This window comes from Elephantulus edwardii, unplaced genomic scaffold, assembly GCF_000299155.1.
Source record: "Elephantulus edwardii isolate Elephantulus edwardi_28Jun2011 unplaced genomic scaffold, EleEdw1.0 scaffold00091, whole genome shotgun sequence".
In the NCBI taxonomy this organism is placed as follows: domain Eukaryota; kingdom Metazoa; phylum Chordata; class Mammalia; order Macroscelidea; family Macroscelididae; genus Elephantulus; species Elephantulus edwardii.
In genome coordinates this window covers 2,590,895-2,612,945 of record NW_006399841.1, presented here as the reverse complement: position 1 = coordinate 2,612,945, position 22,051 = coordinate 2,590,895, and the positions used below count along the sequence as shown (strand labels likewise).

Below are 22,051 nucleotides of genomic sequence, written 5' to 3'. Positions count from 1 at the left end.
CACCAAGTAAGGAAGATGCACTGTCAACCCAAAGTCAAGCAGTTCAAATCCACCAGCTGCTCCGTGAAAGAAAGGCAGTCTGCTTGCATGTGACTTTCAGCCTCTGAAAACCTGCCTGAAGGCCAGCTATGAGTCAGTTCCAATTCGATGGTACATAACAACAGCTTTTCTAAAAATGACTTGTCGTTTATACTCGTGGGGTTTTTTTAAGCTTTTCTTAAAAAGATCTTTCACTCACTCACTGACATCGAGTTGGAACAGACTCAAAGCTGACTCTCGAGCAAGTCTTCGGTATATCACACACAAGGAGAATGCCCATCTTTCTCCCTGGGACCAGCTGGTGGATTCAAACTAGTCACCTTTTGATTGCCAAAGCAACTCTCTAACCAGCAGAGCTACAGACATTAAACTTTACGTCCAACCTAAGATTCCTCTGTAGGAGACTAGAATGGAATCAGCACTGGGCCCAAGGTGACCCCTGGGGCCTTCCAGAGGCCCCTGGATGGATGCCACTGTCCAGTCCTCTCTGGTTAGGCTGACCTTGTAAGCAAATCTACAACTGCCCCAGGGCCAGCCTACCTCCAAGGATCCAAGAAGGCAAAGTCCAAAGTCCAAGGTTTGCTACTGGGCAAGAGAACGAATCCATACGTGGTGGTTCTATTCTAGAACCACAGAACTCAAATCTTACTAAGTCTTGGTTCCCAACTAAGAACTTGGAACTTTCAGCCCGTTCAAGGTGAAGTTCTGTGTTAAACAGTTACAATCACAGGGTTTGAGGTTAACTTGGCTTTGAATCCTGACACAGGATTAGGTGACCCTGGGCAAATTATTTATATTCCAGGGTTGTTGTTAATAAAATAGAAATGATAATATAAACCAGACTGCTCCTTGGAGGCAAGGATTCTGACATGCTTTGGACATGTTGCAAGGAGGGACCGGTCCTTGGAGAAGGACATCATGCTTGGGAGGGTGGAGGGACAGCGCAGGAGAGGAAGACCCTCTATGAGGTGGATTGATTCAGTGACTGGGGTAACTGGGGTACCTGTGTCAGAGACAGTGAGGTTGGCACAGGACAGAGCAGGGCTTAGGACTGCTGTACACAGGATAGCTATGAGTCGCAGGCGACTTGATGGCACATAACAACAACAACAGAGTTTATGAGGTGGGGCGAAAAATAGTGAAAGTTCATTAAACAAAAGGCTTGATATACAGTAAGGACACAGTCCTTGCCACTTACTGGAAGGTGAAGGTTCAGCCTAAAAGATAAAGACCCTCAAAGAGACGGATTGACATGGTGACTGTAACAATGGGCTCCAAGGTGTCGGAGTTGGTAGATTGGCACAGGATTGGTCAGGTTTCAGAGCTGCTCTTTGTTCCCTGGGTCACTACGAGTCACAGCTGACTTGACAGCACATAACAACACCATCCCTTCTTTCTTAAGAAATACGGCTGTAGGAGCTCTGGTGGCCTAGTGGCAAGGAGCTGCAACTACAATCCCAGAGGCACACGGTTCGAATCCACCAGATGCTCTGCCAGGGAAGGAGGGACAATTTCCTCCTGTACCAGTCAGATCTGATTTGACGGTACACTCACACAAAAATAACAAAATAAAATAAATACAGCTGTATTAAAATGTCAGTTCAATAGAAATCTACTGAAAAAGCAGAAGTCCACTCATCAGAGTCCGACCCATCATCCCAAGAAGTCATGGACCCACATTACAGGGTGGGTATTTATCTTTTTTTAAATAAAAAAATTTTATTTTAATTATTATTTTAACAAAAGTTTGCAGAAAAGTTAGATTTTTCATTCATCCATTGTTGCACATTTTACCCCCTCTTCCTCTCTTCCCCCCTCCCCAAGTTGACTTTTTTCCTTTTCATTAGTTTATTTATAAAATAACTTGCTGGTCTGTCTGATCACATTAAGACAGACGGGGGGGAAAAAACAGACTAGGAAGAAGGCTTGGCCATCCACCTCTGAAACAGCAGGCCTCTGAAAACCCTATGCACAACAGAACACATTTAGCTAACAGAAACGGCAAAGGAGGTTGAGTTTTCAAGTAAATACAAAGGAAGAGGAACAGTTGTAAGCAGACACTGGTGAGACAGTGCGATTGGCACAGGCCAGAGCAGAGTTTAGGGCTGTTGTGCATAGGGTCACTATGAGTCGCAAGCGACTCGACGGCACATAACAACAACAACAACAAAACAAATTATTTTAATTTTCCTCACCCCCTCCATCAAATTGTTCAACCCAATGATTAATCCCCTCTTCTCCCTGCACGTCCACATCCCTCTGCTTCTAGCCTCTCCCACCCCTCCTGGATCCTTATACTCATTCTACATTAACTGTCTTATACAATATTTATCCTTGTGGGACTAAGTTAGTTCACTCAGCACAATGCTCTCTGGTCCCTCCCAAGTTAGGTCATAATTTACAAAGTTATTGCTCCTGGGTGCCATGATGGGTACTTCTTAAAACTCTGAGACTTTCCTTTATTGAAGGCTAAAATAAAAACGTTGAAGGAGGTTTCTGTTTAAGTATAGAAATGCGTTCCTTGTTAATGAAAGAATCCAAAGTCATATCGATGTTCTCAAAAAACTCATTGTCATCAGGTCAGAACCTACGCATAGCTGACCTTCCAGCTGGCTTCCACAGCATGGGAGGACATTGGCTCTCTTTCTACTGAGGAGTCACTGGTGGATCTGTGCCACCAGAAAACCACCACCTTTGGGTAAGCATCACCACTCCCACCAGTCCACACCACCAGTGAGGGAGTCCCTAAAGAAAAGATGGTGTGTTTCCTGGTCAATTGCACCCGGCCGTAGTAAAGCAGTTGTAGCAAAAATGTCTGTCCTTGCCAGAAAAGTTAGAAGGAAAACAACAGGATGGGTAACTCAGTTCAGCTGTGAGAGTGAGCTTGAATGATTACGGACGACAGCAGGAGACGACTTGGTGCCTCTGAACGGTAGAGCTGGAGAAGAGGGCTGAAGATTCGGTGGACTGTCAGAAGAACGAGCAGATATGTCCTGGAAAAAGTGAAGCCAGAGTGCTCCTTGAAGGCCAAGATGCTGAAGCTTCATCTCACATATTTGGGGCGTGTTGATAGGAGAGATTACCACTTGGAAAGGTAGAGGGATAGCAAAAGAAAGGAAGATCCTCAACCAAGTGGGTTGGCATGGTGATCGCATTAATAGGCTTGAGTGTGTCAGAGACAGTGAGGATAGCACAGGATAGGATAGTGTTCAGATCAGGTATTCACAGGGTTGCTGTGAGCAGTACTCAACTCAGCGATGCCTAACAACAACAGCATAGGATCCATATCCCACACATACGAACCTGCCCCTAATGCTTCTTTTGTCGTTGTTGTTGTTGATGATGATTGCCGTCGAGTTGAGCATGGCTTATAGCGACCCTGTGAACAAAAGGCTTGAAGCCTTTCTATAACTATCATCATTTATCAAAGTTCATGCTTCTTTTAAAAGTTGGAAATAATTCTGTCAAGATGTATTCTGCTTTGCTTGACTCAAATGCGATGAAACAGAATTCTTTCCAACTTTTTTCTTAAATTGGGAATAATTATGTTTAGTTTTTGAATCAAGCACAGCAGAAATGTCAGTTATGTTAGGATGGGCAGTTTGGCCCAGCATCTTTGCACAGAGTGGTTGTGAGTTTTTAATTACCAAGTACAATCTGTTCTGAGATGATTTCCAGCTCCACACAGGTGTCAGCTTAGATGACAAAGCAGCAGCTGGGAGTGAACTTCCCACATGTCAAAACTTTATAAGCTTAACGAACACATTTACTGTTAAACTGTTTCTTTGCAGACATTTGATATCAGTTCCCCCCCCCATAATCTCTCTGTTCCAAGGGAGAAAAATGAGCAATCTTGTCCCAAAGGACTTAAAACCTCTGAATATCCTGGGAGTGTCAGCTAGGAGTCTGTTCCGATTCAACAATGAATGAGTTTGAGTTTTAAATCTTCGATAAATTGACGCTTAGAGAAAGAGGACAGGAGAGAAAGAAGGGGAGAGGAATATTAAGGATACAAGAGGAAGTAGGCACAGCAATGCCAGTGTCTCTCCTACATTTGAAACATGGAGATAAAGGTCCAAAGGTTGACTGTCAAACACGCGCCAGGGAACCTGGGTTCTCACTCACTTCACTTGTATTACTTCAGACACTATAAGGTGATAGATAGATAGATAGATAGATAGATAGATAGATAGATAGATAGATAGATAGATAATAGATAGATAGACAGACAGATAGATAATAGATAGATGATTGATAAAAAGAGATGATAGATAATTGATAGATATAGATAGATAGATGATTGATAAAGAGAGATGATAGATAGATAGATGATAGATAAAGATAGATGATTGATAGATATGATAGATAGATGATTAGATAGATGATTGATAAAGAGAGATGAGATAGATAGATAGATAGATAGATAGATAGATAGATAGATAGATAGATGCTGTTATGTTCCATCGAGTCGCTTGCGATACATAAATATTTATTTTGGGGGGGCCTAAAAAATGGTGTTGTTAGGTGCTATTAAGTAGACTGCAATCTCATAGCGACCTTATGAAGAAGAGCTCTGGACCGTGCCCTGTCCAGTGCTATCCTCATGTCCACCCTGCTCAAGTTCATCATGTAGTCACCACGTCAGTCTGGCTCAGTGACAGTCTTCTCATGTTTACTCCCTCTGAGGACTCAGTATGCGGGCAGGAAAAGGGCCTGAGCATATACCCCGGGTGGGGCTTTTCCATGCAGATGTCAGGAGAAGCTGGAGAGGCTCAGGGTTCAATCACAGACTGAGGTTGAGGAGGACAGAGGAAAGCAGAGAGGTATCGGGAGTCAGATCAATGTGAAGACAGTAAGTAAAAGAATGAGTCGCCGAGAATGTCCAAAGGACAGGGCTGAGATAGGCTTTCGAGATTTAATGAGGTGAAGGCCACTAGGGCGAAGGGGCCAAGGAGTCAGAAGCCCAGGGTCTGGACAGATGGTCCAGATGGAGGCTGACATGACTGTTGGTCACAGGCTCAGGGTGGTGGGAGGTGCTTGGGAAGGTGAAGAAATGGCTAGGAAGTCACAAATTAATCTCCTCCAGTGAGATTAACTGCCTCTGAAAACGCCCTAGAAGGTCAGCCAGCAAGTCAGGCTGCTCACAGAAATGTCAGGGTTTGAATCCACCAGCTGCCCAGCGGGAGAAAGATGGACAGACTCCTCCCACAAGGATGCACAACCCAAAAACTGAAATTGAGGGTCCCCTTGAGTCTGAAAGGACTTGAGAGGCGTGAGAACAGCGGAGGAAGGATCGTCACATTTGCTGCACTGAGGATTTTTCAGGCGGGGATTTGCAGACAAGAATGTGGTCCTGTGGTTGAGTCTTGGCTTCCCAGCAGTCACTGGTCACGATGCCCAGATTCCACAAGCGCACCCCTGCACTTTGAGGCCGCTGCTTCCAGGCGGCTTGCACCTCACCACCCTAAACTATCACTTGGCCTGAAACCCCCACAGTGTTCCTTTGTGTTTCCCTCACATCCACAAGCTACCTTTCCCTGGGGCCCACCTGGACTTCCCTTCCTTGCTGAACTGTTTTGCAGCCCTACTGTATCCCCGAAACACTCCCTTCCTCTCAATGGGTTCCTCTGAGTTTTCACCTTCTCCCTCCCCTGGACTGTGGGTTTTACTGATAAGGACGAGAATTTCACTCCCCTGGGCTTCAGCAGGGCTAGTATTTTTCTTTTTCTTCCTTCCTACAAAACCCTTTCTCAGTTGAGGCTTAAATCCAGTGTTACAGTCTGTCCCATCCCTTTGCCACTAATAATTTGGAACTGTTGTTGTTGTGGACTGTTGAGTCAGAACTGACTCAGAGCTGACACTCTACTTAACAATTGTTGTTGTTGTTAAGTGCAGTCGAGTCGTAGGTGACACATAGCGACCCTATGAAGGAAAGTCCTCAACACTTGTGTGACTTTCAACCTTTCTCCAGGTTCATAGGGTTTCAGGAGGCAAGCTATTTACGGAAATGGATGCCACTCCTGCTTCCAGGCTTGTTTGAATCGGGGAGCTCCACCAAACACTGTCCACCATGGGTGACCATTATCACATTTGACACATCAGCGTCACAGTGTTCAGCTTCACAGCAACCACAAGTTACCTCTGTACAGCAAGTGGACACACCAGGGCTATACGACCTAGAAGACTGTTTGACCAAAAACAATGAAAAGACAGGCCTGAGGGTGGTGAATTAACAATGACCCTATACAATCACTAAAGCAGAAATCATAGATTATCCAAATTCTCCTGCGCTACCTCAACCACATTCCCACACTCAGAGCAAGCAGCCCCTTAAGACAGGCTACATTATGAATGAGCCCCATGCTAAATCTAGCTTTAAGAAATAATTTACATGTAATCGAGAATAGTCAGGTATGGTTCAGATTTAACATCGGTAAAATGCTAGTCTTAGTCAATAGTATAAATAGCCTATAAAAAGCTTAGAAGACTTCCAGATACACTGAAACATCATTAACATAAAAATGCAGTAATATTAATAATAATGTTTTATTTTTATCTCTAAGTAGTTCCCTTTTGTTGTTATGAGCCATTGCATGAATTGCATGAACCTGAAGATATACGGGGACTGCTTCTTAACTATGGGTTGTACATAAATCAAACATTCATAATCTCAGGACCACCTGTACATAAAATAAGAACTCAAGTAAATCAGTCTTAACACCAACCACAAATACTCTGCCTCAGTCTTTCGGGCTCATGCTGTAAATAACTGTTCCTACTTTCAGCACTAGTAGGTTTTACACAACAGCCCTCCTAAATAAATTAAGTAAGTGAAAAGAAAACATGATCACAGACTCTATTTACCACAAGGGAAATGTGTCAAGTTAGTGTTTAAACAGAATGAAGAATGAAAATAGTGCATTTCCTCAGAAGCTAAGGAAGTGTAAAGAATGTGGATGAAAAGATTTGTACTGAAATCCTGGAACCTCCAGGTTCTCATTGCTGTGTGACCGTAGGATAGTTACATATCTACCTGAGCCTCAGTTTCTCCATCTACGCAACAGCAGCACAACAACATCTTGCTGGGGGCCTGGCACCCTCGGCACAGAGTGGGCACACAGACGGTGTGGTATCTTTCTGCTCTAAGGGAAAACAGACCTTGTAACCTTGGGTTCCGCCTAAGTCCATGTACTTCCCAAAGCCAAAGAGAACATGACTTAATAGGACTTGGCAGGTTGAATTTGTCATTCAGGTAGCAATTCAAATAGGAAACCAGTGGAAACAAGGTTAGTAAAGGACACCCGCTAACATGCCTTATCCTGTAGCTCTTCAGAAGAGACATGGTGCTGTCCAGTGGTCCAAGAACTTTCTCTCTCTCTGATTGTTGTTGTCATGGTGGTAGAATACCGTTGAGTCGGAGCTGACCCACCGCTGACCTTCCAGTTGGTTTTCAGACAGTTAATCACTCAAGAGTAGATTGCCCATTTCTCTTCTGTGGAGCAGCTGATAGATTATAACCACAAACCTTGGCATTGCAGCACAATTTCTTAACACTAAGCCACCAGAGCTAGGGAAAAAATAAACTCAGGAACTGTACCTGTATTTTGCTGTTATTGCCTGGTTTTAATTTTTTTTTTTTTTTGGTCAAACATTCTTCTAGATGGTATAGCACTGGTCTGTGCATTGCTGTACAGAGGTAACTCGTGGTTGCTGTGATGCTGAACACTTGCGACACTGATGTGTCAAATGCAAGAATGGTTACCCATGGTGGACAGCGTTTAGTGGAGCTTCCTGATTAAAACAAGCTTGGAAGCAGGAGTGGCATCCACTTCTGAAATAGCTTGCCCTCTGGAAACCCTATGAACCTGGAGAAAGGATGACAGTTATACAAGTGTTCAGGTCTTTCGTTCATAGGGTCACTATGAGTTGTCTACGACTCGACGGCACTTAACAACAACAACAACATGTTGCTGGTAGTAAACTGCACTGCTAATCAAAAGACTGCATCTTTAGTGGTTCAAATCCACCGAATGCTTCAATGGAAGAAAATGAGCTGACTCCTCCCATTAAGATTTACAGCCTCAGATACCGATTATGCGTCACTGAATCAGGACTAACTTGACAGCAGTGAGTTTGAGTTTTTGAGTCTGTTGTTAAGGAATCCTAGTGCCATAATGAGTTCCAAGTCAGGCTGCCAACCAAAAGGGTGTTGATTCAAATCTACCAGCCTCTATGAGAAGATGTGCAGTCTCCCCCATGAAGATTTACAGTCTCTGAAACCAGACAATTTGCATTTGGAAAAAATCTGCTGTCAGGGACCTCTCCCAGAGTGCTAAATAGCAATGATGTCAGTCTAGAGACTAAGGTGCATCTGATCCAGGCCACAAATATTTGCTATGCATCAGAAAACTAGACAATGACTTAAGATGACAGAAGAAGAATCAATGTCTTTGAGTTGTGATGCTGGAGAAAAGTACTGAATATACCATGGACCGACAAGAAAGCAAATAGGTCTTGTCCTGGAGAGGGTGAAACCCAGTAGCTCTCTGGAGGCTAGGATTCTGAAGCTCAATCTCACATTCTTTGGAAATGTGGCCAGGAGGGACCAGTCCTTGGAGAAGAACATCATGCTTGGAAGGGTGGAGGGACAGAGCAGGAGAGGAAGACCCTGGATGAGATGGATTGATATAGTGACTGGGGTAATGGGGGCAGATGTGTTGGAGACAGTGAGATTGGCTCAGAATAGGGCAGGGTTCAGGGCTATTGTGTATTGGGTTGCTATGAGTTCAATGGCACATAACAACAACAACATGCTGTAAAGGAATAGAAGTGACCGAAGTCTCAGAGGCCAGCTTCCTGTTTAATCATTAATTATTACTAATGTGGCTTTCTAATCCTCAAGTTTAAGGTCAAGAAAAAAAAATTTAAAAATACACCTCTACACTTCATCTTCTATATTGTCTTTTTTTTTTTTTTACACTGTCTTTTTTTTAATCAGAACTAAGGTAAAAATCTTTTTCTAGTCATTTTTTAATCAGAGTCAGTATTTCTTATGAAAAGAAAAGCAGGACCATGGACAGTAATAACTGTGGCATTCTCACCTTAATTCCCTAGATAAATGATATGCAGCATGATACAAAAATATCTAGGAGAATCACACCAAAATTGCTACCGAACATGAGTAATATTTTGTTGTTGTTGTTGTTGAGTGCTATCAATTTGATTCTGACTCACCGGGGCCCCCTGTGACCGAACAGAATTGCCTTAGGCAGTCATGCCAAAAAGAGACCAAAAAAAAAAAAAGAACGGATGCTTTTGAATTACGGCGTTGACAAAGAGCATGTATACACATAAATGGACTCAACAGAGAACAAACATCTCTCTTGGAAGCAGGATACCCAGAGTGCTTCTTAGATGCAAAGACAGGAGGCATTATCTCCCATCGTGTGGTACGTTATCAGGAAGAGTCAGTTCCTGAGGAAGGACTTCATGCTTGGAAAAATGGAGGGTCAGATAAAGAAGAGGAAGACCCCCAATGAGACTGACTGACACAGCAGCTTCAACAGTGGGAGAAAAGGGCAGGATCAGGCACCGCTGCATTCTGCTGGACATGGGATTGTTATTACGTAGTTTTGCTTCAATGGCACCTAACAACACTCTGTGAAAGCTGATCACCAGGGCTTCTCTCCCACGGAACCACCAGCGGGTTGGAACAGCTGACTTTCAGTTAGCAAGCAATAACCTCAACCATTGTACCACCAGGGCTACTTAGTCATTCTTCAGGCATTAGTTAATTAAGTGTACTAAGGAAAATGAAATATCATTTCTCAGCCCAACTGCCTAGCAGAGACAATTCCTTCCAAGTGTTCCTCTTTTATCAAGGTTTTTTTTCCCCCTCAGAGGTTTCTCCAGATTGATCAATTGTGGCCTCAGTATGCAGTCCCAATAGACTCATCACTTTCCTTCAGTGGAAAATGGAGAAGAAGAAAAAGAATGTCTTTTTTACGGAGTAATCATTTGTGTTGGCTGTTTTCCAGAGGCTGATAGAACACTGAAATTATCAACAATTTCATCTTGCTTGAATCCACAATCCACTGGGGTACCAGCAATCAGGAGATCTGGAGACAGATGGCATTGGGGAAAGTCTGCTGTCAGGGACCTCTCCAATAATTTCAGTTCAAAGACTAAGGTACGCCTGACAAAAGCCATAGTCTTTCCAATCTGCTATGCATATGAGATTTGGTTAATGAATAAGGATGACATCTCGATGCCTTTGAGTTGTGGTATTGTCCTGGAGAGACTGAAACAGACTTGCTCTCTGGAGGTAAGGTTTTGAACCTCTATCTCACATACTTTGGGCACGTGGCCAGGAGGGACCAGTGCTTGGAGAAGGACTTCATGCTTGGCAGAGTGGAGGGATAACGTAGGAGAGGAAGACCCTGGATGAGCTGGACTGACACAGTGACCAGGGTAATAGGGACAGGTGTGTCGGAGACAATGAGGTTGGCTCAGAATAGGACAGGGTTCAGAGCTATCATCGTGAATAGGGTCCCTATGAGTCACAGGTGACTCAACAGCACATAATAACAACAACTACTGAATATCCCATGGACTACCAAAAATCAAACAGCTATGTATTATAAAAAGTAAACAGAGTACTCTGTGGAGGCCAAGATGGCAAAACTTCCTCTCACATACTGTGGGCATGTTCCTAGAGTAACACTATGCTTGGAAAGGTGGAGGGTCGGCAAAAGAGAGGAAGACCCTCTATGAGATGGACTGACAGGGACTGCAGAAACAGGCTCAACTATGTTCGAGATGATGAGGACGGCACAGGATAGGACAGGGTTCTGTTCCATTGTTCACAGGGTCATTACGTGTCGTACTCGACTTGAAGGCACTTAGCAGCAACAACAACAACAAGGCACATGAACGTGGGTGCTTTTAAATTTCTACTCATAATGATCTTGACAAACACAACCTAACTTGGGAGGAACTGGAGAACATTATGCGAAAGGGAACTATCTCAGTCCCATAAGGACAAATACTGCATAAAGTTATTATTGTAGAAATAGAAAGATAACTATTAAGACATGTATGAGGATTCGGGGGAGGGGGGAAGAGCAGAAAAGTGAGGATGGACAGGGGGTAATTATAGGGTCGCACAATTTAATGGGGAGAGAGAGAGGTGGGGAAAGGAAATGGGAAAGATCCAGTGTGATAAACAACGTATATAAACTTTGTAAGTAAAACCAGTATAAAATAAAAATTTTCTTTTAAAACAAAATTCGGCTCATATCTAGCACAGAAAAATAAAATGACTTGCAAATAAAAAGCAATGCCTCTAATGGCTCATTTCTCAGCTCCTCTTCCCAGCAGGGACGATCCCCTTAAAGTGTTTCTCTTTTTCTCTGGTTTTTATTTCTCAGCAGCTTTCCCAGATTGATCTGTTGCGGCCTCAGCAGGCAGTGCCGACAGACCCGCTTTCCTCCTTCTGTGGCAGACTGAGAAGACTGGCTGACATCAGTTTCCTTCTCATTGAGTAATCATTTGTGCTGGCCGTTTTCCAGGGGCTGTTTGGGAACCAATTCCCCAGTGCTTGTATGCAGATTTGAGGCAGGAGAAACATTTGCGAACTTACACTTGATTGTGCAAACATTCCAAGGGTAGTTTTCTAAACGGCTGAAAAATTGGAATGAAGCCTCTCACCAAAGCTTCGGAAGTGCCACTGTTTTCTAACTGGGAAGCCGGGCCAACGTCCGTGTTGATCAAAGTTGAAGCAATTAGTAAGGATAAGTGAATAACATGGAAATAATCACTTTGCCTTGAGATGACCATGCTCTTTTTTTTTTAATATTTATTTTATTACTTTTGTGTGTATACTGTCAAATCGGATCTGACTGGTACAGGAGGAGATTGTCCCTCCTTCCCCGGCAGAGCATCTGATGGATTCGAACCATGCGCCTCTGGAATTGCAGTGCAGCTTCTTGCCACTAGGCCACCAGAGCTCCCCTGAGATGACCATGCTCTTTATTGGCCATCACCGCGGATGGCACGCCAACATCTAATTATCGATGCCACTGTATAATCATTATTATACACGGCATGACTGAGATGTGAGGAACAGACCGATGAACAAGCCTTTCCCGTACCTTTCTCTCACGAGTACCTTGTTTTGGGTTGTCTTTTATCAGCTGACCTGCTCACGCCAATCAGCCTCCCAGCAAATTGGTGCAAGAACCCAGTTTGGTCTCTGGAGTGAGGGATATTGACTAATCCTTGTTATAACCGCCTGGCAGATGCCTGGCACCTTGAGGTACTTGTTGATTTCAAGATGGAGTTTACTATTCCAATCACTTTGGGAACACCCTGAGTTTAATCTTCAAACTGACATCCCTACTCTCTAGCACTTAAAGAGGTCCTTGACAGCAGATTCTTCCAAAGGAGCGTGTCTTCTGTTTACCTGAGTGCTGCTTCCAGGAATGCTAACAGTGAACCCAAGTAAAACGAAAACACTGACACCTTTAACCTTTTCCCCAAGATAAAGCTCTTGGTTTTCTAAAGAAATTCGTAAAACTAAACCAAGTAAATGACAGCAGATGATTTGATGTCCACCTATTCCTTCTGTCACCCAGTCAATCCCAACTCCTCTCAGTGTGACTAGCCCTTAGAAAGCAGCCCCGAGAATCAGTTCAATCCGATGGGGGCCTAGGTATGGTGGTTGGCCTGGTTAGTGGGTTTAATTTAAATTTTCAGGGAGCTATTTGCACTGGATGCTGGAAGAGCAGGCAAAGGGGCAGGAGAAGGAGGTGTCTGGGGCACAGGTACCTTGGGCATCTGGAGGTGATCAGAGGCACTGACCGCTCTGCAGAGGAGCATTTGCTTCTGCACCCCAGCTTTCCTGGGGTTCCTTGGCAGCACGTGGATGAGGATGGGTGCTGACAGGGCTGGGCCCCAAATTCCTGCGTGGGTCCCTGGCATCGGGCACTGAGGGAGAATGGGGTAGGCAGAGGACCTGCCACCTCCCCCTTGCTCAGCGTGGTCCCCAGAGCCCCGGGCAGTCCCAGCAGAAGACAGTGCTGGGGCCTCAGGGTCAGTGACGGCAAGGAGGAAGCAGGGGGGAGTCACAGAGCAGCTGCAGGCAAACCAGGAGCCAGGTACACCTGAGCTCAGGTGACATCCTGCCCTGGGGACTCTAGGACTCTGGCCAAAGTCCTACCCAAGCAGGTGGGGCTGCTGGGGCTCGGCAAGCTGGCCATTAATATCAGCACAGCCTCGTGACTCCCAGGGCTCCTGAGGCCCCAGACATTCCAGCGGTCACCACAGCGGTCACCACAGCGGTCACCCCTCCAGCTGCTTTGCCGGCAGGTGAAGCCCTTCCGACCACCTCTTCACTCAGCCTTTTTGGTTCCTCCCTCCACCTGTCCCTCCTTTCTGGAAGGGTCCTCTCCTCCCCACAGTCCCCTGTCCAACGCCTGGGGACGGGAGGTGTCCTCCGGGTCCTAACTCTGTCCTTCTCTGTGACATCTGAGCCGGGCTTGCTTTGCATGAGCCCTCCCCAGGGACTGCTCACCTTTCAGACTCACCCCTGAGTTTATGCTTCCCCCCCTCGCTCCACTCACTCTCTCGTCCCCCAGGGGCCACCCTCACTCAGGGCAGGGCTCCCAGGCGCAGCTGCTGTTTCCGATGACCTGGATTTTGAATCCTAGTTGTGTATCCCAGCCAGTGACCTCGATCTGAGCTGAGGCTGCCGTTCCCCAGGTAGCAGACAGAGCGGGTGTGCCCACTGGAAGTACACCTTCCTCCACCCCCTGACCACTCTCCAGGGACCGCAGTACTTCTGAGACTCCTTATTTCCCCTTTTCCATTTCGTTATTGTAACCAGGAGCTCTGGTGGCCTAGTGGTAAGAAGCTGGGCTGCCACCTCAAAGAGAGGCGGTTTGAATCCACCAGCTGCTCCATGGGAGAAAGCTAGGCAGTCTCCTTCTGTGTGAGTTACTGCCTCTGAAAACCCACCGGGGCATCAGCTAGGAGGGGATTGCAGCTCACTAACACATAACAACAAACAACAACCCTGTCACCAGCCCTTCGATCTCCTTCAAACTCTATGAGAACAAAATATTAGAGCAAAGAGAGCTTCGCCACTTTCTCAACCCCAGAGAGACTGACTGCTGCTGGTACAACAGGAAAGTGTCTGGTTGCTAACTGTAAAATCAGAGGTTCAAACCCCCCAGCAGCTCTGAGGAAGAAGAGACTGAGAGATCTCTCCGCCCCTAGAGATCCCAGCCAGGGACACTCCGCAGGACAGTTCTCCTCTGTCACGCGGGGCTGCTGGGTTGGCATCAACTCGAGGGCACTCAATAACGACTCACCATTTCTGCATCTTCAGACTTTAATTTGGAGGGATCTTAGGTGATGAAAGCTGGGACCACCTGTTAAGAGCTTTGCTCTCAAGACCCCCACCCCTCATTGACTAGATGCACACCTGAGGGTCAGGCAGACACCCCCACTATCCGCTACCATGCAGGACACAGGAGGCAAAGGCCTTTTTAAAGACTGTTGACTTTGTAATAAAACTACCACCATGCAGAACTTAAATAATAAGCAAGTAAATGAATTCTGGGAAGAAATAATTTTAAAAAAATACTATCCAAAGTCTCTGTAAACTTTCATTAAAATTAATAAAAAAAATACTATTGATAGCTTCTATTTGGTTTCAGATGTAAAATATTAACAAGGGAATTTTATGAATAATTTTGTGCCAATAAATAAGATCACTTAAGTAAACTGGACAGGCTCCCCAGGAAGACATAAATTACCTACATGTCTCCATTGCGTTGTTCATCAGAGGTTTAGACATTGAGCAGAGGAAGGACTTCCCATAAACAGAAATGGCTATTAAACTGATCCATTGGATTTGCTGGTGAAAGTTCACATGAATTGTTTACACTGAACTATGTATCTTTTGTAAACAAAATAGTGCCACAGGTCTGTCTCCAGAGGAGATGTATGTGGACGTAAAGTCCATGAAGGTGAAAATGACAGAATTTTAAGGGCCCAGCCCCCTCAACTGTCAGGTATGCCCATGGCCCAGAGAGGGTAAGTGACAAACCCAAAGCCACACAGCTAGTTGGTAAAAATTAAAGTGATCCTTCCAGAGATCCTGAATCTTTCTGGACAGTTTAGGGGTGTCATTTGCAGCGATGGAATAAAGGAAAACCCAACAAGTTTCTCAGAGGGTCACAGTCTCAGCCACATCTGCCCTGTTTTTTAAGCCAGCAAGCATCTCATCTGGGCAAGACAGAGTCACATAATGTTCTTGTAGCTATAAACAGATGAGTTTTCCCCTGTTCCTCCCCCAGGACAGTATGATCTAAAACTCAACTCCCCGGAGTATATTAATATTCCAAACAAAGACAAATGATGCTGGGGTAACCAGACTCCCATGCAAACTCTCTTTCCTTTGGGGATGCCAGAATGGGGTTGGTTTTCCTCTAGATTAAAAACAGGGAAGTCACAGAGCCAAGACCAGGGTGCTGACAGGCGCTCTGTGGGCCCCCGAAGCCCCAGAAGTGTCTCCTGACACCCATCACAAGTGACAGAGCCAAGCGATCCGTCCCTTCATTACAGGAAGAGCATGGGGAAGGGGGGTCTTCACAGCAGTGAGAGGTAGGTGCCTACCACCAGCCTGGCCTCCCAGGGTGGCAATGAGGTGGTGGTGGTGGTTGTTGTTGTTGTTAGGTGCCATAGAGTTGCTTGCGACTCATAACGACCCTATGTACAACAGCCCTAAACCCTGCTCTGTCCTGTGCCAATCTCACTGTCTCTGACACACCCACCCCAATTACCCCAGTCACTGAATTAATCCACCACATAGAGGGTCTTCCTCTCTTGCGCTGTCCCTCCACCATCCCAAGCATGATATCCTTCTCTAAGGACTGATCCCTGCTTACAACATGTCCAAGATATGTCAGATGAAACCTCAGAATCCTTGCCCCCAAGGAGCAGCCCGGTTTCACCCTCTCCAGGATGAACCTGGAGCATAAGTGGGTAGCAGGCATAAAATCAGTGCATGTGATAGTTCCCCAAGAACTCAAAAGACAAACCAGAGTCCACTGAGCTAATTGCAACTCATGGTGACCCAGGCGGGTTAGGGAAGAGCTCTGCTCTGCGGTTTTCAGTGACTGGTGTTTTGGAAAGAGATCACCAGGCCTTTCTTCCAAGGCACTTTTGGGTGGACTCAAACCTTCAACCTTCAACATTCAAGGAGGTGACTATTTGGACAAATTAAGGTACTCCACACACTTGGTGCATCGTGGTTAAATCAGGCAGCAATAGAGACAGCAAGGCAAGCCCGAGACCCTAGCAAGATGCCACCTTCAGTAGACAGAGACGCACACCGGTCCCCTCGGACAGTGCAACATCTAGGCCGTCAAGAGCCTCACAGACAAGTATCTTAACTGAGGCTGCTATCCTCAGTGATGGGTCCTGGGCTACTCTAGAAGGGACTGTCAAACATCCTCAGGAAGTCTTCTGTCTCTTGATATTCACCAAAAACATATAATGCACAGGGACAGAGTCTATTAAATGACAGCGTCTTTCTGGGCAAGATTCCAAATACGCAGAACCAGGGCCGGGCATGTGGTAAGCTTGCAAAGCACCGGTGCTGCAGGAAAGAGACTCCAGGCCAGGCTGAGGAAGAACCATCATCATCAGAATGGGCTGCGTGATCCAAGCAATTGTGTCCTCAGGATACATCGTCTGATTTCGCCCTCAGATCTGTTAGCTCTTCTCCAAAACTACTGCGTAACCAACACCCTGCAGGTTCAGAACACGGGCACGGGTGCAGCTGTGACTCACTCCCACCTCCCTTTACAGGGTATTAACTCCTGAGAGGCACTGAGTTCTCCCAAGAAGCACCTCTGCCAGCAGGGGGCCCCCTCACCCGACCCCACTCCCCACAAGGGCACCCACTATAGTAGCTGACTAAAGAGGGTAGATTGCATCTCAACATCAAGAAGACAAAAACTCCTCACCCATGGGCAAATATGCAGTATCATATTGATAGATGGTGGGTGGAGAAAACACTGAAACTGTCAACTATTTCATCTTGCTTGGATCCACAAGCAACACCCTTGGTACTAGCTGTCAAGGAATCAAAAGATATATTACACTGGGAAAGTTTGCTGTAAAGAAAATCTCCAGGTGAGCTCTGGTGACCTAGTGGCAAGAAGCTGCACTGCAATCCCAGAGGTGCGTGGTTCGATTCCACCAGATGCTCTACTGGAGAAGGAGGGATAATCTCCTCCTGGACCAGTCAGATCCGATTTGATGGTATACACACATAATAATAATAATAATAATAACAACAACAACAACACTCTCCAAAGTACTAAGGAGCAATGATGTCTGTTTGAAGCCTAAGGTGTGCCTGATTTCATTCACTTGCTATGTGTCTGAGAGCTGGACAATGAATAAGGATGATGGAAGATTCAGAACCAATGTCTTTGAGTTGTGGTTTTAGAGGCCTAATCCTTGGAAAGGGACATGCTGCTTGGAGAGGTGAAGGGCCAGCAGAAGAGAGGAAGACCCTCAACCACATGGATTGCCACGGTGACTGCAGCAGTGGGCTCAGGTGTGTCAGAGATGATGAGAACGGCCCAGGACAGGAGAGGGTTCACATCTGTTGTTCAAGGTGCAGACAGCTCTGTGTGGAGCAATCCATGCCCCAGATGCCCCATCCCTACGCCTCTCACGTCACCACTGCAGCAGGCTGGGGCTCGACCCCAGCTGAGACCACTTCCTGGGTCAACTCGGCCCCCTGATAACAGCTCTTACACTCCCTTCTCTGGAGCACTCTCCCACAAATTAACGGCCCAAGAACCCCAAGCTGTGAGGTCTGCTCATCTCACTGCCCACAATTTCGAGAGGTTTTTAAAGTTGGAAATGCAAAATGAGCACCGAGCATCTGTTGTGCTGTTGGCGTTGTTGTTAGGAGATGTCATCGATCGGGTCGTCTCCACCTCACAGGGATGCCATGTTTGACAGGAACAGCGCACCGTCCTGGGCCATCCTCATGGCCACGGCTGTCCTTAACCCACTGCTGCCTCACTGTGTCAATGCATCCGGTTAAGGGTCTTCCTCCTTTACACAGACCCTCTAGTTCTCTAAACATGATAGCCTTCTTTAGGGACTTTCCTTTCCTGGTCACACGCCCAGAGCATGGAGACCAAGTCTTGTCAACCTGGCTTCTAAGGACCAGTCTGTTCTGTAGCAGCTTAAAGTGTAGAAGGCGTTCCCGCTCACGTTTCATCAAGAACAATCAATCGATCAGTCACTGTGGAGTCAAACGCCGACTAGCAGTGACCTGTGTGTGTCAGAGGAAGTCTGCCCCGTGGGGTTGGTGCACTGGCCACTGGCAGCCAGCTACACCTTTCTTCTGAGGTGTCACGCCCTCACCAAACCAGCTCTTTTGGGTTAAGAAGCTGCACTGCAGTCCTGAAGGCCCTCTGTTCAAATGCACCAGCTGCTCCACAGGAGAAGGGACGTGCAATCTCCTCCCACGAATTTGTTATCATCTCTGAAAACACACACACACAAAACAACAGCGCTAGAGTCAGGTCTCCTTTGGTTGCGTTTTGCTTTACAGACGCTGTGTTCTTCACAAACTGAAGGTCTGTGGCAAGCCTCTGTGTTGTTGCTGTTGTTGATTTCCGTTGAGCTGGAACTGAGCCACAGCTGACCTTCCAGGAGGGTTTCAGAGGCTGTACACTGCATGAGAGGAGATTACCCATCTTTCTCCCTCAGAGCAGCTGGTGGATTCAAACTGCCTGCCTTTGGGTTGGCAACACAGCTACTTATCCCAAGTCACCTGCGCGGAGCAAGTCTGCCATTGTTCGCAGAGCGTGTGCTCATGTGACATCTGAGTCCCATTCTAGCAATGCTCACGATGGTTTAAACTTGTTTATCCTGCTATTTACACTTACTTGACTACACACAGGGTAATCGTAACTTTCATGTGCACTGGGAAAACAAAAATATATGGCATTTTTTAAATTTTCTTATTTACACTGGCTTGCTTACAAAGTTCATACACATTGTTTTTCATACCAGATCGTTGCTATTTCCTTTACCCACCCCTCCCCTCCACCCATCAAATTGTGCGACCCTATAATTAACACCCCCATCCTCACCCCTCTGCTCTCCCCGCTACACCTTGGATCCTCATACATATTCTAAAATAACGGCCTTTTAACAGTATTTGTCCTTATGGGACTGAGTTAGTTCACTCAGCGTAATGCTCTCCAAAGTTACGTAGTGATTGCAATATCTGGCATATTTTACTATAAAGTTTACTTTATTGTAGTGGTCTGGAACCGAGCCTGAGATATCTCCACGTTATCAGCTGCTGTTACTATAGTCTGACTCGATGCTTTAATGTCTGTCTGTCCAGTCCTCTGTACTGACTCATACAGGAGCCACACGTAGTTACTTTTGCTTTAAATTCTAATTCATTAAAATGACTGTGTTCTAGTAGTCTAGAGGGTAAGGAGTTGTGCTGCCAACCCAAAGGTAAGTGGTTCGAATCTACCAGCAGCTCCTAAGGAGAAAGATGGGCACTCTCCTCTCTTGCAATTTATAGCCTACGAAAACCCACCGGAGGTTCAGCTATGGGTTAATTCCAACTGGATGACACAAACAACAATAACAACATAGGAGTGTGTCGTGGATACTCAACAGTTAGATAGGCAGGAATGAGGGGCAATTTGCAGTCCTGGCATCTGATTTTGTAGCTATCCCTCAATGAAACAACAGTCAGGAATAAAAAAGAACATTAAGAACACTGGAGAAGAAATTTCTTAAAAAGCTTTGAAAGGATATGACTATTAACGGCTGGATTTTTAGCAGATGAGAGTTAATTGTAGGTTGAGAAAGACAGATAAACCCCACAAGACAAAACTCCAGGTGGAGAGCACTGGTTAGCCAGTAACTGCGGAGGATTTCTGACAGTCCTCTCAGGCCGTGCGAAAAAATGGATGTGTTTCCTCTTCCTCTTCCCCCGAGAGAGACAGAGGTTTCTAATTCCACACCCTCCTCCAGTCGGATAAAACTCCACTGGGCACATTTTTGTCTTTGATTGTTAACATCATCACTCAAATCCGTTTTAAAAGCCCACGATTGTGTTTATAGCATTAAGATGAAGAGGCAAGATCCCAGACTGTCTCCTTCCTCTCTCCAGGCCACCTCAACACTAACAACGCACATTTCATTTCCATGGAAAACTGCAGCTTCACAAAGACACCTCCTTTGTACTCGGAGTGAAGAAAGAGCAAGTTGCTAAACACAAATAAAGCCAGGCAACCACTTCTGCATTGTAAAGGCAAAGAAAAATGGAAAAGAGTGAGTGACTAACAAATGTTCCTGGAACAGGGGCCCCCAGGAATCCCAAAGCCTTGGTTTAATCTTAATCCCTGCTCCTCTGGACTCCTGCATTCCCTTCCCTTCACAAAAGCATCTTAGAAAAACACTGTTTTGATAATCAGTAAAACACCGTTAGTTCTGCAAAAGAAAAAGGGATCTATTCTTTCAAATTGGAAATTAATATTATTGTCATTTCAGAGAAAGCACTAAAACATTCCAATAGTCTTTGCTTTGTGTATTTATAGCCTCAAGCCCGGCAAACTTGACCTTGTTGTTATCGAGTCAGTATGGACTCAGGGCTGACCCTCCAGGAGGTTTTCTCCGAGGCTGTAAATCGCACTGGAGGTTGAGGGCCCAACGTTCTCCTGCAGAGCAGCTAGTGAATTTGAGGCTCAGGCCTTTGGGTTAGCGGCACAACTCCTCCAAGGGTTCCCCCATAACCCTGCACCCTGAACCATCCTCATAAATCAGATCGCAACTGTCAGGCCTTGACTGATCCAAATGCCTAAGAGAAAATGGAGATCTGATCCTGCGCATCTGATTTTTCTGTTTGTTTCTTTTTCCTTCTTAAATTAATTCATGGAACAACTTTGTTATTAACTTGGAAACACAAGAGGAGACCCTGGCCAGCGTTGTGGTGACCCTGGATGGTGTTTTGCCTTAACCGGTCCGACCTGGCAGGATGCCCCTTTAGCATCTGTGAGGAGGCGGCATTCTCTCACATAATCTTTTATTACTCAAATTCTAAAACACAAACATGTTATTACTAACAACTATCAAACACGTCAAAGACGACTTTGATGTCTGGGCCAGCGATGCCTATGATCTAGGACCAGTCATATAAAAATTTTAAATGCACAAGAGATGATCTCTCAGATAGAAAACACAAAACAAGGCCGGGCTGGTTGTGCCCACCCATGGTTTCTGTACTGGACTTGGACTGTGGGGACAGGATTCTAACATTGCTGCAAAAGCCTCTCTCTCCCACCCAACTTGAACTTGTTTTAACTGTAAGATGTATCCATTTGCTTACTCCGAGCCATTTGGAAAGGCAATTAGAACACATAAAGCCTCATGAAATAATTTCAGTTTTTCTTCAAAGTAAAATTAAAAATGCATCTTTTCCCCATTTCCTTTTTTTAATTTGAATAAAATTTTTATTTTATACTGGTTTATTTACAAAGTTCGTATACATTGTGTTTCACACTGGATCTTTCCCATTTTCTTTACTCACCCTTCCCTCTATCCATCAAATTATGTGACCCTGTAATTAACCGCCTGCCCATCCTCACCCCTCTGAGGCCTCCTTCCCTGCCCCCCCGCTTTGGATCCTTATACATGTTCTACAAAATTGTCTTATACAGTGTTCGTCCTTATAGAACTGAGTTAGTTGACTTAGCATAATGCTCTCCAGGCCCTCCCAAGGTAGGTAGTGATTTACGAAATCATTGTTCCCATGTAGTATTCCAATATATGAATGTTAGATGGATCTTGACTGAAAGCAGAGAATACCAGAGGAATGTCTATCTGTGTTTCATTGATTATGCAAAGGCATTTGACTGCGTGGATCATAACAAACTGTGGCTGACTC

At 45.5% G+C, this 22,051-nt stretch overlaps 1 protein-coding gene across 1 annotated transcript in view; it reads right to left on the bottom strand.

Annotated features, from left to right (window-relative positions):
- DCLK3 (doublecortin-like kinase 3) overlaps window positions 1-18,117 on the bottom strand; it is a 41,467-nt gene extending 23,350 nt beyond the window's left edge. The window contains exon 1 of the mRNA XM_006890660.1: window positions 18,099-18,117. Coding sequence (XP_006890722.1) covers window positions 18,099-18,117 — 19 coding nt within the window. The remainder of the gene's footprint in view (window positions 1-18,098) is intronic.
- Window positions 18,118-22,051: the final 3,934 nt, after the last annotated feature.